The sequence below is a fragment of the Motacilla alba genome, chromosome 8 (genome assembly GCF_015832195.1).
Source record: "Motacilla alba alba isolate MOTALB_02 chromosome 8, Motacilla_alba_V1.0_pri, whole genome shotgun sequence".
Classification (NCBI taxonomy): Eukaryota; Metazoa; Chordata; class Aves; order Passeriformes; family Motacillidae; genus Motacilla; species Motacilla alba.
Window position 1 is genome coordinate 43,883 of NC_052023.1, and position 15,117 is coordinate 58,999.

Below are 15,117 nucleotides of genomic sequence, written 5' to 3' on the forward strand. Positions count from 1 at the left end.
TGAATAGTACTGTTTCACTGTTTCATGGCAGTGTTATTTAGGGGTTTATTGAAACAAGGATTCCAAGAAAAATGGAAGCCGTTGATTTCTCTCTCAATTCCTTGTTTGGTGTGAAATTTCAACAAAGTTAACAAAATAAAGTATTTTTCTGGAAGCTGGATTTTGAGTGACATTTTATTTTGCATAATAATACAAAATAGTATGCAACAAATATTTTTGTGTCATTATTGCCTTTTTATATTTGGCTCTTAGTTGCTTGTTTTGTTTCTGACAGTTGAGAGTATTGATTTTGTAGTTAATACCAAAGAAACAGTTTGATAGAAAACTAGCCATATAGAAGTTAGTTACAGACATATTTATCAACTGTCTGAAAGAAGATGATTGTAATGTTTTATAGACTTCATACTGTTGTGATTGCAGGTGATTACCTAAGGGAGGCATGTGGGCAACTTTGATTCAGTGCACAGGCTGCTGCTTTTTCACTCTAATTTCAGGAGATTTTTTTTCCCCCCGTACTTTAAGGGCAATGGAATAAAAGACATAAGCATAATTTAAAACTCTGTGTTGCTTAAGTACTTTTGAGGATTCTGTATGTTCCTGTTTCAAGTATACCATACCTTTGGAATGTAAAGCTGCAGTGGGGCTTTAAAATACCAGCACTCAAAGTCTGCATTTTGTGTTCTCTTCCATAGATCATGGTTCTGAATATAGTGAGGGAATTTCCTTACTGAGCAGTCCATTTTCTGCCTATATATTAGTTAACTATTTGTGTGGTTTGTGTGTAGCAATATCTTTGTATTCCTCAGTTTATTTATCATCACAACACTATGTTGTGATGATATATAAGGAAATATGTTAATCTCATTTGAAAGCTTTAAAGTTTTAATTTTTGATTTTTCACATGGATTATACTGTGCATATTCTAAGATGGCACACATCAAAATTCTAAAAATGCATAGATGGGTTCAGAGTATGTATAAAAAGCTGAAGTTGTATGTAATACATCCTGTCATGTGTAATAAGCAACTTGTTACATATGACAGGATGTATTACATGCAACAATTTGCTTGTTGCGTACAAGCAAGTCATATGCAACTCCACCTGACTGATCATGATTAAACACCTGTAAGAATGTTATGTACTAAACATAGTTGCTAGCTGCACAAAGTGGTTCAAATCCTACAGTGATCAAAAATGAAACATTATTTCTAGATGCTTTTGAGATTTAGAGATTTTTGAGATGCTTTAGGATCCATAGCCCTTCAGTAGTGAATAAGGTCTTTTTTGAGGTGAAGAGACAGCTTTGAATGGGGTTGAGGACATCCCTAAGGCAGGGAGATTGAATACATCAGTACACTGAGGGAATGTTGACATCAGGAAGTAATGCAGAACAATGCTGTTTGGCTTATGCAGTGAAATGTTGTATTCAAGACCTCAAGAACTTTTTGGAGTGTTTTTACTTCTGACTTGACTGAGTGTTCCTTAGTAAGTGGTTGGAACACTTTGGGTGCACTCCTAGACCATGTCTTCAAGTAAATTTCATCAAAAAAACCAGTCCATGTCCTCTGAAATCTCTCTGTGAATCAAGTAAGACGTCGTAAGCAGAGACAATTTGGAAACTCCCCTCAAAAGTACACTCCTCACCTGAACTGAACTGCTCATGTAGACAGAGACTGAGAAGTTGTTGTCTGAAACTGTCAAATTGAAGAAATTGAGTCAGGCATACACCATAACATTTGATGTTGTCCTGGTTTGCCTCACACTAGAAGCATCTTTGCATGTGAAATTTGCTACTTGCTTCTGAAGACAGATGTCTGTAGCAAGCTGGAAGCAAGCTTCTGTAGTAAAAAGCTGCTAACCATCTGTGATCTCCTGCAGGGTTGTAGACGTTAAAGAACAGAAATTGTTCTAGAAAAAGGAAGGAAAGAGTGCATAGAGCCAAGACAAAGGTATTCCAGGACATTTCCACTAAATGACAGGTACAAGTAGGTTAAGGTTCTAAAATCAGCTGCTCACTATGCAGCTTTCACTGATAAAGCTATACCCTTGCTTTCCTTCCTTCTCTCCTTCAAATTGTTTTCTTGCTGCCTCTCTTCACATCTCCTTGGGTAAATGAATGACAATTCTTTTGGCGATATGTTGTCAACATAGTTTTCCCAAGGCCAGTCTGGAGGAAAAATTTCAAAGCCCAGATGGTCCATTTCTACTAAGTGCTTGGGACTAGAGGGATATGAAGGATGGCAAGGTTTTTATTGAGAATACAAGCACAAGAAGGTGACGATTGAAATTTTTATCTAACATTCATGTGACAAACAATGAGGCCCTTTACAACATGAATAGCTGAAGCTCATTTTTCTATAGAAGTAACAAGACTTGTACTAGGTCAGACAAAGATCCATTTGGCATAGTATCCAGTTTATGGTAGTGCAACAAAGAATGGTCAGAAAATGGTTCCAGGTCATTTACCAATAACATAGTGATTTTGTAATTTTTTTTCTACATTTTTTCTACCCTCCAAAAATTTTTCAATTTATGAGTTTCCTGAGCTGGAGATGATGCCTTTGTGTTTAATAATGCTTCATAGATGTTTCTTCCATTAACTTAAGTGGTTGCTTTTTGAATGTGTTGGGAACCACAGCTTAGTTTCTACAGTAGGAAGAACCACTTCAGGTTGCTTCTTTTTAATCAGACATCTGATAAATTCATTTGTGGTCCCTACTACTTGAATTCAAACAGGCACATTCAAACATAATATCTTTGAGGCAGTCATCCTCTTTGAGTCTAAGATTTGATAAAAAAAGTGTTGATATCCAAACAGCAATTTCTTTTCCAAGCTGAATAATCATCTTTGAGTACTTTCCGCATTGTCTTAGCTTTGTGTCAAAGAATCAGAATCATAGAGTCGCTCATGTCCTTGCAAAAAGATGAGTATAACTTCTGTGGTCTTTTTTGTGTGATTTTCTGTTACCCTTTTTTTTAAATTCCTCTGAACACCAAAGTGAAAATTTTTATGTATTATTTATGATAACAGGATGTGGGATGTAATGGTCAACTCAAAGCTCATCTTTGTATATACTTATTTCTCTGCACCTCTTGCATTTTACATTTGACATTTTATTTGTCCTGAGCTTATCTGAAATTCTTTCAGCCCCATAACTATTGGCATCAAATTCTCCCACTTCAGTATTCCTCTCCTTTTTTAAATCTTTGAGGAGTATCTGGAACAAGAGTACCAACATACAAGCCTTTGAGAATCTGTGGATGACCCCACCAATTAAAAAAAAAATTCATGAGGTTATGTGGAAGGAAAATGTGTGCTTCTTTAAGAATATCTGGTCATGAACCTTTTCAGTGCAGAAATGGAAGAAGCCATAAACAAGAACATGAAAGACCTGACTGACAAATGGTAAGGGAGTCAAGGATGATGCACAAATCAGTTGTACTAACTGATGAGGAATGCTTATTTCAGTGCGATTATCTGATCAAAGGTCTTGTCAAGTGAGATGACAAGAGAAGGTGGAAAGCCATAAACAAAATATGGAGCCACACACTTGACAGTCAAAGATAACAGTGACAAAGACAAGAAACAAACTGCCTCTCAATAAACTGCAGGCAAATTGGGACTTTGCACCTGATAAGATGCAAATGAGGGTCCATAATGTTTGGATCTGTGGAGCTATTCAAACTGATGAAGGAATGTGCAGGTGAAGTGCGTCTGGAGGAGCAAAGGAGAAAATAAAAGATGGACCATTAAATGGACTAGTCAATGTTAAAAAGGGCAGTAGGTACACCTGTCTGACTGAGCCCAATCTCACTTTCCCACGTGTATGTGTGTTGTAAGGATAAAGTGGCAACTACTGAGGGCCCTCCATGAGTGTATTTGGCACCAAGGTTACATTTGGGAATATAAGGTGCCCACTGGTGCTGCTGGTGTTGGGGAGGTCTCATTATCTGCTACTGGAGTGGTTGGAGGTCTTAGCTGCCAGGTGCTGAGGTGGGTACAGTGAGTGCATGTCCTGAAAATCTTCTACTGAGAGGGACTGCTGTGGGTGAGGTGAGTGAGGGGTTCAGCACCAGTAGCTGGAGTGTGACCACATGTCACAGCTTGTGTGTGTGGTGCTGGATGCTGAGGGTGCCATTTTCTTCTCCATAGTGGGTGTGTGTTACTCTTTTCCTGGCAAACTTCAGGCTGGACTTGCCAATGAGTAGGAGACATCAGGTCATCAGACGGGCAGGGATCCATCCTGTCATCCATGGCAACCTGTGAGTGTGGAGTGCCTGTGGGATATGTGAGTGCAATATGTTTGAAGCAAGCATCAAGCTGAACCAACCTGGAAATAGGCACTCCTGAGGCAGGTAAAGGGGCTGGGATCTGGCCAGGAGTACCGGGTGAAGGTGGTTGGGCATGTGCCTGGGCATCCAGGGAATCTTGTGTGTGCCTGCACTAGTGACCTTTTGTCTCTGCCAGCCCAGGAGGAGGAGAGGACATGGCTGACTGTGCTCTGTGCTGGAGCTGAAGGTGAGTCCTGCATGTAGGTGCTATTGAAGACTGTGCACCACAAACAGGAATGCGGCAGCAGCCACATCACTCTGCCTGGCAGGGATCCTGCATCCCCAGGCACCAGCATGGGCTCCAATGGCAGGGCAGGACAGAAAGGGTCCTGGAGCTGCAAGAAATGATAGACCATTTTAACACCCTTTAACAATTTTCAGCCATAAAAGAACTTTTCTCTCCATGGTGGCTTATTTTATTTAAACCTTTTTTCACAAGGAGCCTTGTGGAATGTTTTCAGAAATCCAAATAACTTGAAAATCAGCTGTATGCCCTTATTTTCATGTCTTCTGTCTCCTTGGGAAATCTTCAGTAGTTCTCTGAGCCTTGACTTCTCTACAAAAATTATACTTTTCCAACATATCACAAAAATCTGTCTGCATTAAATCTGTCTGCATTATTGTAATTTTCAGTATTTGCAACAATCAGAGGCATCATCAGCAGTTTTATGGATTGTCATCGGAAGTATTTTCAAAAAATTGTGAAAATGCTTATCACCTTCAAGTCTATATGTGCATAGAAGACTTAAGGAAAATATCCTATTAACTCCACATATTGTCTTCCTCCTTTTGGCCTTTAGACAAAAGATTCTTTTTGGCATCCATACTTTTTTTGCAAAGTAATGGTCAAACTCTTTTTTGGCCTGCCTTGCTGTTCTTTCACATTCAACATGCCAAATTTTGTCATTCTTTATAATTTACTCACTTGAACACAATTGTTCCATATTTTGATAGGTTATAGAAATATAGGAATATTACTCCTTGTTTGTAGCTACTGCCCTTTTCATTCTATCTAGACCTGGTGACTTCCTTCTGCCATATCTCAGGCCCTTCAGAGAAACATGAATATACAAAGATGATCTGCCTCAAAGTGGTCTCCTTACATACCCTTCTATCTATCTGAATAGATGTCTGGTAGTTTTTCGCACTATTCTAACCTTTTGAATGCTTTTTAGCAAATTTTATCTTTTATTTTAGTGTATTTTTAAGTTGTTCCTTGGTTCTGGTAGTCAGAACCAAGTAAAAAGTTACTTCTCCTGGAGGATATAAATACTATATTATATAAACTGTACAGTATAGACACAATATAGACATACAAGCTCTGTATTATATATATATATATATATATGCGCAATATATAATATGTGATACTTATGTATCTTAGATCTTTATTTGTAGAACAGGCTATACTTAGATCTTTATTTGTAGAACTTATGTATACTTAGATCTTTATTTGTAGAACAGGCTATTTGTAGAACAGGCTACCCTATGTTTTTTATTGTTGAGATTCCAATATTAATTCTTGAAGGTAGGCTATTGTTGTGGTTTGACACTGGCCCAATGCCAGGCACCCACAAGGCCATGCCAAACCATACAGCTATATATATATATATATATACATTCCCCTGCAAAAAGGGGACAGAACACTGAAGAATAATAACTGAAGCTTCCTCAAGCCTGCTACTTAAGCTCTGACTATCAAATCTGGTCATGCCCTGCTACCTTTAGGTTCCCATGCCTTATCAGAAGGAGCCAGAAGACATTAATACACCTCCTTCCTTCTTACGAAGCTGTCCTATGCCGCATTTCTCATGTTCGACTGAGTCTTTGACACAAGAAGGTCTTTCTTCTGCAGGTGAGATTGTCTGAATTGTTTTCCTAGTCAACGTCACTGAGATGAAATAAGAAGTTCTTCTTAGATAGCAAAGTACATCAACCCTTTTCCACATCAGGTATTTACTTGAGGTCCATTTCCTGGAACACAGACAGGCATCTTGGGTAGCTAGGCTAGGTAAGGAGCCTAGAGGATAGGGAGACAAGCTTAAGGAACTCTTATTAAATTTGTAGACCACGAGCAGTGCACAGAATCATAAACCTCTGCTCAGGTTTATTATCATAAGTCAGAATCATAAACCTGTGCCCACTCTGATAAAGTGGGATGACTGAAGGAAGCAAGTACTCATTTGAAATATCTAATATTTAAAAGTATAAATTCTAACAATTCAATATGGGGGGGGGAGGGGAGAAGGAGTGACTCCCCCCAGTACTTCCACTACTAGCAGACAAAACTACATATGTGAAATTCAGTAATTACTGGAGTGATTGGCCTGAACAGAGACCGCTAGGAGGATGGATAAAGTTGTAAATATGCCTGATTTGGTTTTGTGTAAACTAGCCAAGGCAGCTACAAGACCTGATGATGCACAGACCATGTATGTAAGAGGCACGTACCCTCACTAATGCATAGATGATTGGTTTACATCTCCATACAAGCAGAGCAACAACTTCCATGATCTATGGACATTAATTTACTCATAAATAAATGAGCCATGTGCTTTTGAGGTCTTAAGCAAATTTTTGAAAGGGTAGTATTTGCAAGCCTTGGAAAGTAACTTTTTCTCCAAAGCTCATGTCTGAAAATATAAGTAATGGCTGATAGATGCACTTCTGTCATTTCAAAATGATTTGTCTTATAAAATACTCTGTGTCTTGGTCTTAGTGACAACAGATAACAACATCATGACATCTGCCTATAGTGGCCTTTTGCTGTAGTGATGATTTGTGCTGTCACGACTGTAAAAGAATCTCAGACTAATTGCTCATAAGTGGCCTTTGTCCCATTCAGGCAAAATGCATGGAGGAGGATGTCAACTGAAGGAAAGTTTATGACCAGAAATGCGTATTTCTCAGTATTGAGAGTGTTTTTTGACTGAATCATGAAAATGCCCCAACCCAAGACCATCACACTTCCCCCGTCGGGGACAGACGGACGGCAGTCGGTGAGCACATAGGAACGCTTCGCCCTCCTCCAGCCCCGGGAGCCCGTGCCGGCTGCTGGGCACGACACTGCTGCCCGGGGGCGGCCGGCCGGCCCGGCGCTCAGCACGGGCGGCACGGACAGCTCCGCCAAGGGAGCTGCTTCCCAGCGGGGCCCGGCCGGGCGGCGAGCGGCTCCAGGGCCGGCCCGCCACTTCCCACCAGCGGCAACACCTCCGGGCTCTGCGCAGGGCACGGGCACAGACACCCGGCTGCGGTCAGGGCGGTTGCTGCGGGAGGATGGAAACCGCCCTGCCAGGTACGGCCCGCCGGCTCCGGCCCCGCTCTCCCCGGATGCCGAAGTTGCCGCCGGGCCCACGCGAAGTTGGCGGCGCGCGGCCCGTGCCGGCACCCCCGGCCGGCCCTCAGCGCGGCCGCTCCGCCCGCTCCCCCCTCCTCGCGGCCCGGGCACCGGCACCGCCCCCGCGGGTCGGCGCAGGCGTCGCCGCGGAGCCGGCGGGACGGGAGGGTGGGCGTGGGGGGCGGGCGGTGCTGCGGGCGGCCGCGGCTGAGCGGAGCGGGAGGCTGCCCGGCCGCCGCCGCCTCTCATGCCTTCACGGCAACAAAGAACGCGCTGAGCGGCGGGGGAAGGCGCCGGGCCCCTGGCTGTGCCTCGGCAGTGCCGGCGCGGAGGGCTCCGAGAGACGATGGCGAGGAAGGGCGAAGCCTCCGCACATCTCTACGGTGAGCGCGGGGCACGGCGGGGCGAGCGCCGGTGCTGGGGCGGGGGCGGTCGGCGCCTGTACTGCCCTCCGGCCTGTTTACAGCGTGAATCCGCCCGGCCGGACAGCGGCGGCCGGAGGCAGACGGAGTTTGTGTCCCTTGGCGAATGTGGGGGCGCGGTGGCCGCAGGGTCCCCCGTGTCGGAGGTAGACCCCGGGACGCTGGAGCGCCTGGCTCGGCCTGGAGCAAAGCAGGACGATCGGTTCAGGGAAAGAGCCGGTGGGCGCAGAGATGGGGGCGGGCAGACCTGGAGCTTCCGCCGCCGCCCTCGCCGCGGGAGCAGGTGCGTTGTGGCCGCTTTGTCCGCGTTCTGGGGCAGAGAGGGGCCGGGTGCCAGGTGCACACGCCGGGCCGGGCCGGGCCGAGCCGACTCGAGTGCGGGATGCCTGAAGCGCTGTGCGGGGCCGGGGCCGGTGCCCGGAGCGCGGTGCGGGGGCGGAGCCCGTTGAGCGGCGGTACCTGTGCGCTGCCGGTGCTCGCGTGCAGCGGGAGCTTCCCGCCGCTCCTGCTAACCGGCGCCGCGGGAAGGTTACCGGGGGCAGAACTTCATCTGCTTGTTTGGGCTCTGCTGTAATTGCTCCTTGGAAGGCGATGTATTTGCGATGTGGGACACGGGGTTTGCAAAGCTGCTTAGCTTGTTTGAAGGTGTTGCTACAAAGCTGATTTCCTCTTCCAGTGTGCGCGATATTTCCGTGGCAAAACAAACGTGCAGAATAAGCAAACCGCCTTAGGACTGGTTTGCTGCTCCAGGAGCCCCGAAGGCCTCCAGCCATGAGCCGAGTTACGCAAAAGCGTAAACGTGGCTTGGTAAAGCAGCCTTTGCCTCGGTACCACAGGCATGCTGGTTTACACCTTGGAAAAATCTGGTTTTTAATTCACTGCCATATTGTGAACCTTGATCTGACTAAACAAAAGTCCATGGCTTGGCTTCCTTCGGAAAGGGAAATGAAAAAAAAAAAAAAGAAATAAAGCCTTTAGGGAGGGAAGACAAGCCACAAAGCTAAGGTGGTGAAATAAAAATTGGTGAGTCTGAAATAATTTAACTTCTGAGAGGACCTTTTCCTACTCCTGTGGAATTCAAATGGTTTTGCAGATTCCTGAAGAGAGTGTAGGCCTAGGATCATAGATACTCAGCACTGATAGCAGAGAGAGTGGAAGTATTATTCTGGAAGAAGAGTAGGAACACAGTATTCAGGAAGGGAAAAACCGCTTTTGAATAGAGTTCAGTAAGTGTTACGTATACTTCCTCATTTGCCGTTTGTAAGCAAGAATTCTCTAGTAAAGTCATGATGAGTTATACCAAGTTTTTACTGTCATAATACAGTAATTTTTTAAACTTAATTTTGAAAACATGTTACATGGATAAGAAAGGGTGAATCTTTTTATTCAGAAAGGCAGGAGGAAGGCAGCATTCTGAAGAATTGTAGAATTTTTGCTATTTGAGCTGTTTCATCAGTGGGTTTACCTCCTTTTCATTCATTTACGTGTATGGATATTAATAGTTGTAATGTTTATTGTGTTACTACATTTGCAGAAATCCTGAGCAGTTACTCTGCTCTTGTGTTGGGAAGCAAGGTTCTTTCCCTTATTAGAGTCCATAATGTTCAGGACTTACAAAGTGCAGCAGTTTCAAATCGAGCATGTGTAATATAGTTTTCCTTTTAAATTAGATCACTGTAATAGTTATTCTCTTGACTTTGTTGTCTTTGTCTGCAGCTAGTTATTTGTTAGCCTGCAGGTGTATTTTTCAGAGGAATAGATGTCCTAAACTTCTTTCCTTGGAATCTCAAGGATTCCTCACAGCATTCATTTATAAATGAATTCATTTATAAAGACAAATACTTCTCAAAGTTTTTTAACTTGTGTCATCAGTCTGATTCTTTAGAAGAGATTAGTCAAGTGCATGGTTTAGGAGTGGGGTTTTATTTTTTAAGGGAAGCAGTACTTTTCTTTAATGTGACTGCAGTATTAAATGCTGTCATGTGACTGTTGAAATGAATGTTGAAATTATTTTTTACATCATTGTAGAATCAGTGATTGTCCCATAAACAATTTCCTGTAGCAGTGAACTGCAGTTCAGTTTTACCTTACAAATGGACACTGAAGGCCAAAGGGATGATGACATCTTTAACAAAAACTTTTATCACTATTTTAAGAAACATTGAGAAGGCCCAATTTATTATTTCGAACTCAAATTCATCTAGCTTTTTTATATCTGTGTTTTTAGATCTTCTCTAGGAAGAACTACTTACCCATGTTTTTTTTTGCCAGTAATGGATGCAACCAGAACTTGAGTTTATAATTGTGATTGTCTAGTTACTGCTGTGAAGTGATCATGTTAGGTTTCTTCTAAGAAGACTTCTATTTTTTATGTTTCCCAGCTGGGGAAGTTCTTTTTCACTTGTGACAGCTTTTGAGGAACTGTGACACTATCATGATGTCATTCTTGTTACTTGGCCATTCTTAATTTCCTCCAGTTATGTATGTGTACCACACAGGAAGGGCATCCTCAAACTGAGGAAAATGGGCTATTTGGCCACAGCAGCGTTGTACTATGTGGAAGCTATTGGCTGTGACACTACTGCAGATAAAGCTTCCCTAGCTACTGCTGGTAAATCCTTGTGCATGTGTATGTAATTCATTTTTCCTTCTGAGGCTACAATTTCATACCAGTGGGGTAGGTTCATATCAAAAATGAAACTCTATTTAACGCTTTATTAATATATTTTAATATAGTCAGAAGTGTTGGAAGTAGTGAAATGCAGATTCAGATGGCTTATACCTTTCTTCTCTGACATAAGTTTGGTCCACTTCATCTAGGCTTTGATGTGCATGTTTTAGGCGGGATAGATCATTTACTCTTTGAGTAGATCTGCTGAACCTAGTTACAGAGCTTCGGACATACCTGATTTTGCCAGCATCATAGTTTTACATAAAATTATTCACTATGGAATAAACTTGAGAAGCTGGGCAGAATTTTAAGAATTTTAAAAACTTTGTAATATGTTCCCTGTTGTTTTTTACTGCCGACAGGTTTTTTTGAGTGAAAACTTTCTCTCTCAGCATGCTGCTTCATTTTTTGTCTGGTTCTGTGGTAATGCCCTCTACACCATCCTTGTCCCAAGAGTTAGTCACTAGTTCAGTATCCATGTGAGAACCAGTAATGATGTTCATATTGAAACCAGTGCTATTCAGTATGTACATCAACAAAATAAATGAAGTCAAGTTCACCCTCAGCACAGCTGCAGATGACACCAAGGTGAGTGGTTCAGTTGATACAGTAAAAGGAAGGGATGCCATTCGGGGGGGCATGACAAGCTTGAGCATCTGCAAGCTGCTTGAAGTCAAGCAAGGCCAAGTGCAAGATCCTACACCTGGGTCAGGTGATCCCCATTATCAGCACAAGCTGGGGGATGAATTGTTTGAGAGCAATGCTGCAGAAGAAGGACTTGAGATACCGGTGGATGAAAAATTGGCTGTGGACTGGCAATGTGCACCTGCAACCCAGAAAGCCAGTTGTGTCCTGGGCTGCATGAAAAGAAGTGGTACACCAGGTTGAGGGAGGTAATTCTGCCCCTCTCCTCCACTCTGGTGAGACGCCACCTGAAGGTAGAGCATCTGTCTCCAGCATTCCCAGCACAAGCAAGGCAGGGATCTTGGAGCAGGTCCATAGGAGGGCCACAAAGATGGTTAACAGGCTGGAGAACCTCTCCCATAAGGAAAGGTCAAAAGAGTTGGGATTGTTCAGCTTTTTAATATGTATAAAGGGGGTTTGTGAGAAAGATGGAGAAAGATTTAATTATCTATATTTTAACCCTGGGTTTTTTTGGTTGGGTTTTTTTCCTTTTTCTTCTTGTTTCCTCCAGGATGTCATTGACAGGATGAGGGACAATGGTTTTTAACTGAAAGAGGATTTTGGTTGGACATAAGGAAGAATTTTTTTTATTTCAAGGGTGATTAGGTGCTGAAGCAGGTTGCCCAGAGAAGCTGTGTCTGTGCTATCACTGGAAGTGTCCAAGGCCAGGTTGAAAGGGACTCTTGAGTAACCTAGTCAAGTGGAAGGTGTCCATTCCCATGGCATAGGGTTGGAATGAGATGAGCTTTAAGGTGTCTTCCAACTCAAATCATTTTGTGGTTCTGTGAAAATATGAAAAGTACTCCATACCAGAGATGGTTTGGTTAGTAAGTGAATAGGCAATAAAGCTGGTAGGAGTTAGGTAATACAATTTTTCCTTACCTAGTGGTCTAGCACTTTTTTGTATTTGTTGAGCCAAATTAATTACTGCATTTTCAAGTCCAGTTAAGATTCTAGAGTATCTGAAAGTATCCAGATTCTACATTTGTTATCCTTTAGCACTTGAGTGTTGTACATCTTTTAGCTTATTGACTTAAGCTGAGCCATTCTTGGTAGTAAGGTATTGGCTTAGCCATGAACAAGGATGATACAATCAGAACACCTATAATTAAGGAAATTAATGGAACTGTTATGCATAGTTATACTCTATTGAGTGGGTTATGTATAACTGTCACTGGACATTATCTAGAAAGAGTTTAATAAGCTAGGCTTCTTGTTGACTAATTAAACTTGGTTATATCTTTTAACAAGCAGGATACTAATACATAGTTGAGGGGAAATTCTCTCTACTACCATCCCAAGCCTGTATAGTGTATTATCATCCCATCTTGCATCTCTGCTTCTCAAAGTCTCTCCTGTTCTACTAGGCCTGTGTTTCTCTACACTGTATCCTTATATTAGAGTCATAAATATCTCATTCTGCACAGGTTAAATAGTTGTTACTGTTATGTAATAAGCAAAAATAAAATAAATTTGCCATAATCATCTGGTCAGAAGAAAAAATGCTGCTAAACACACAGAAATGTGGAGATGATTTAGTAAATTCAGTAACTGATCTTCACTTACATATGAGAAAATCTGTTCGCTCTGCATTCACTCCTGAAGTGTAAAGCCACATCACATTCATAGTTGCTTAATTGTGTTTGAGTTTCCTGTTGCTAGTATCTGGCTCAGAGGCAGTCAGATTTACAAAAACTGCTAATGGGATTCCTTAGTATCTGGATATTATGTCAGGGAGTCTGACATAATATTATTGTCTAATAATCTAATAAAATAATACAGAAGCATCTAGGGATAGTGTAAATTACATTAACTTAGGACTATTAAAGCACATAAACATAAGAGCTTTCCTGTGAGGTTAGGAACAAGGTGTGTTTTATGGAATAATACTCTGATTTGTTTACTACAGGGAAGATAAATACCCACATTTGTTAACAACCTTACTTTGTTACAGTGAAGTTAAGGAAAATGTTAAGGTAAGGGAAATGGCTGTACACTATACAACATATAAGTCAACCTGGATGTTTAGATTTCCATATGTGGAACTTGTACTGAATCGTTTGGGACTTTGAAGAAGGTGTTTCAGTCAGAGGTTGAGGAAACAATGAAGAAGTACCCAAGAAATCCTGGAAGGAGACTAACAGAAGAAACTTTCAAAGTTCTTTTCAACTTTATTTTCTGTGAACATTTACTTGGGAGGTGGTGTGATTACACAGGACTCAAAGTCCATGAAGATGGTGTGGAAAGGTGGTGACAAGTCTAATAAGTAACTGTGGGGGGGGAAAAAAAGTTTATAATAAACCTGTGTTTTATTTTTGCTAGGATGACAGGAAATAAATGCCTGGTGACTGTTAGCGTTAAGTGGATCTCTTCAATATCTAAGTATTCTTAGGCAACAGATCCCAACAGTGACTGAGTATAATTTTGGACAAAAGACCTGTGCAACTTAAACTTTATGTGAATGCTTCTGCTTTTTTTTTTTTTTTTTCATATTGTCAGTCTAAATTTGTTGGTACCATGCTTTGTCTCTGGGATTCACTTTTCTCTAGGTATAGCTATAAATAGCTTCATACTTGCCATTCCAAATAATAGAGCTGCAATCCATATGAAGCATCAAGAGTTTTTATCACATTAATCCGCTGTGGCACTTTGCTGCAGCTGGGATGCCATAATTACCCAGAAATAAAAGTAGCCAGGAGGGAATCTCTTTCTCTTGTGGGATAATCCCACGGAGTCTACTGCTGATATAGAAATTCACTGCTGTCCACATGCCAATACAAATTATGGGCAACTTTTCATGGGCAAAGATAGGATACATCTGACTGTTCCTTCTAACTAAGGGACATTTGCATTTTTCCAGACTCATTCCACATAAATGAAATCACCCTTTCCCTCCTAGATTGTGCTGAAGAGAGCTGCACAAGTGACTGTACTCTTTGAAGGTACTCTGTTGAGTAGTCACTTTGAAGTCAAAGGTCTTCTGTTTTACTAAAACCTGGAATGATGCCTTTGATTGACCTCTGACATCTGCCAAGAAAAAGAAATTTTGCCTAAAATGATCCTCTCCATAAAGAGGACCATTATTAAGGTTCCCAAAAGATGTTTGGTGGGTTACTTTTTCAGCAGGAAGTCCCATGCTTGTACCTCCTTCAAACCAATAGATATCTGTTAAAATAGATGATTTAATGTGTACTTCTGATGTGGTAAGAGTGGGAAGCTATTTGTACTTTAGGAGTATGTTTCACCAGAAAGAGGAGCTCTATCATGAGTGGGCTGGTATACCACATAATTATCTCTTCTGCACAGCTGATTGTATACAGAAGAAAGGGTCTATTGCATGCAGATCACCTAGACTTTTACAAGGTGATGTGCTGTGAAATTTGGTAGCTGAGTAAGTGTCCTTTATAATCAGTATAATTTGAAATAAATGAATATGTGGAATAATAACTCTGGTATTTATTATATAATATTAGTTTAGTGTATATTACATTCAAATTAACTGTTTTTTTTCATCATTGGTATTTTTCTATAAGAGTAATAATTTCTTGGATATGATCAGGTTGCTAAAAACTAGCTAAGTGTAGTAAAATACAGTATTTATTTTTAGATTCCCCCTGCCCCCTGGCAGAATGATAAATAATTCCTATGTTGTGTTGCTTTATTCTGTCAGA

General features: G+C 41.7%; 1 protein-coding gene across 3 annotated transcripts in view; it reads left to right on the forward strand.

Moving 5' to 3' along the window:
• Positions 1-7,424: 7,424 nt before the first annotated feature.
• The window catches only part of SLC44A5 (solute carrier family 44 member 5), a 67,632-nt gene continuing 59,939 nt past the window's right edge, over positions 7,425-15,117 (forward strand). Inside the window, exon 1 of one of the 3 annotated variants that reach the window (XM_038144306.1) lies at positions 7,425-7,627. In XM_038144306.1, the coding sequence (XP_038000234.1) occupies positions 7,609-7,627 (19 nt within the window). In that variant the 5' untranslated portion in view covers positions 7,425-7,608. Of the gene's footprint in view, positions 7,628-7,810; positions 8,053-8,079; positions 8,375-15,117 lie in introns of those variants that run through there. The other 2 variants (XM_038144305.1, XM_038144304.1) reach the window with 2 other exon arrangements.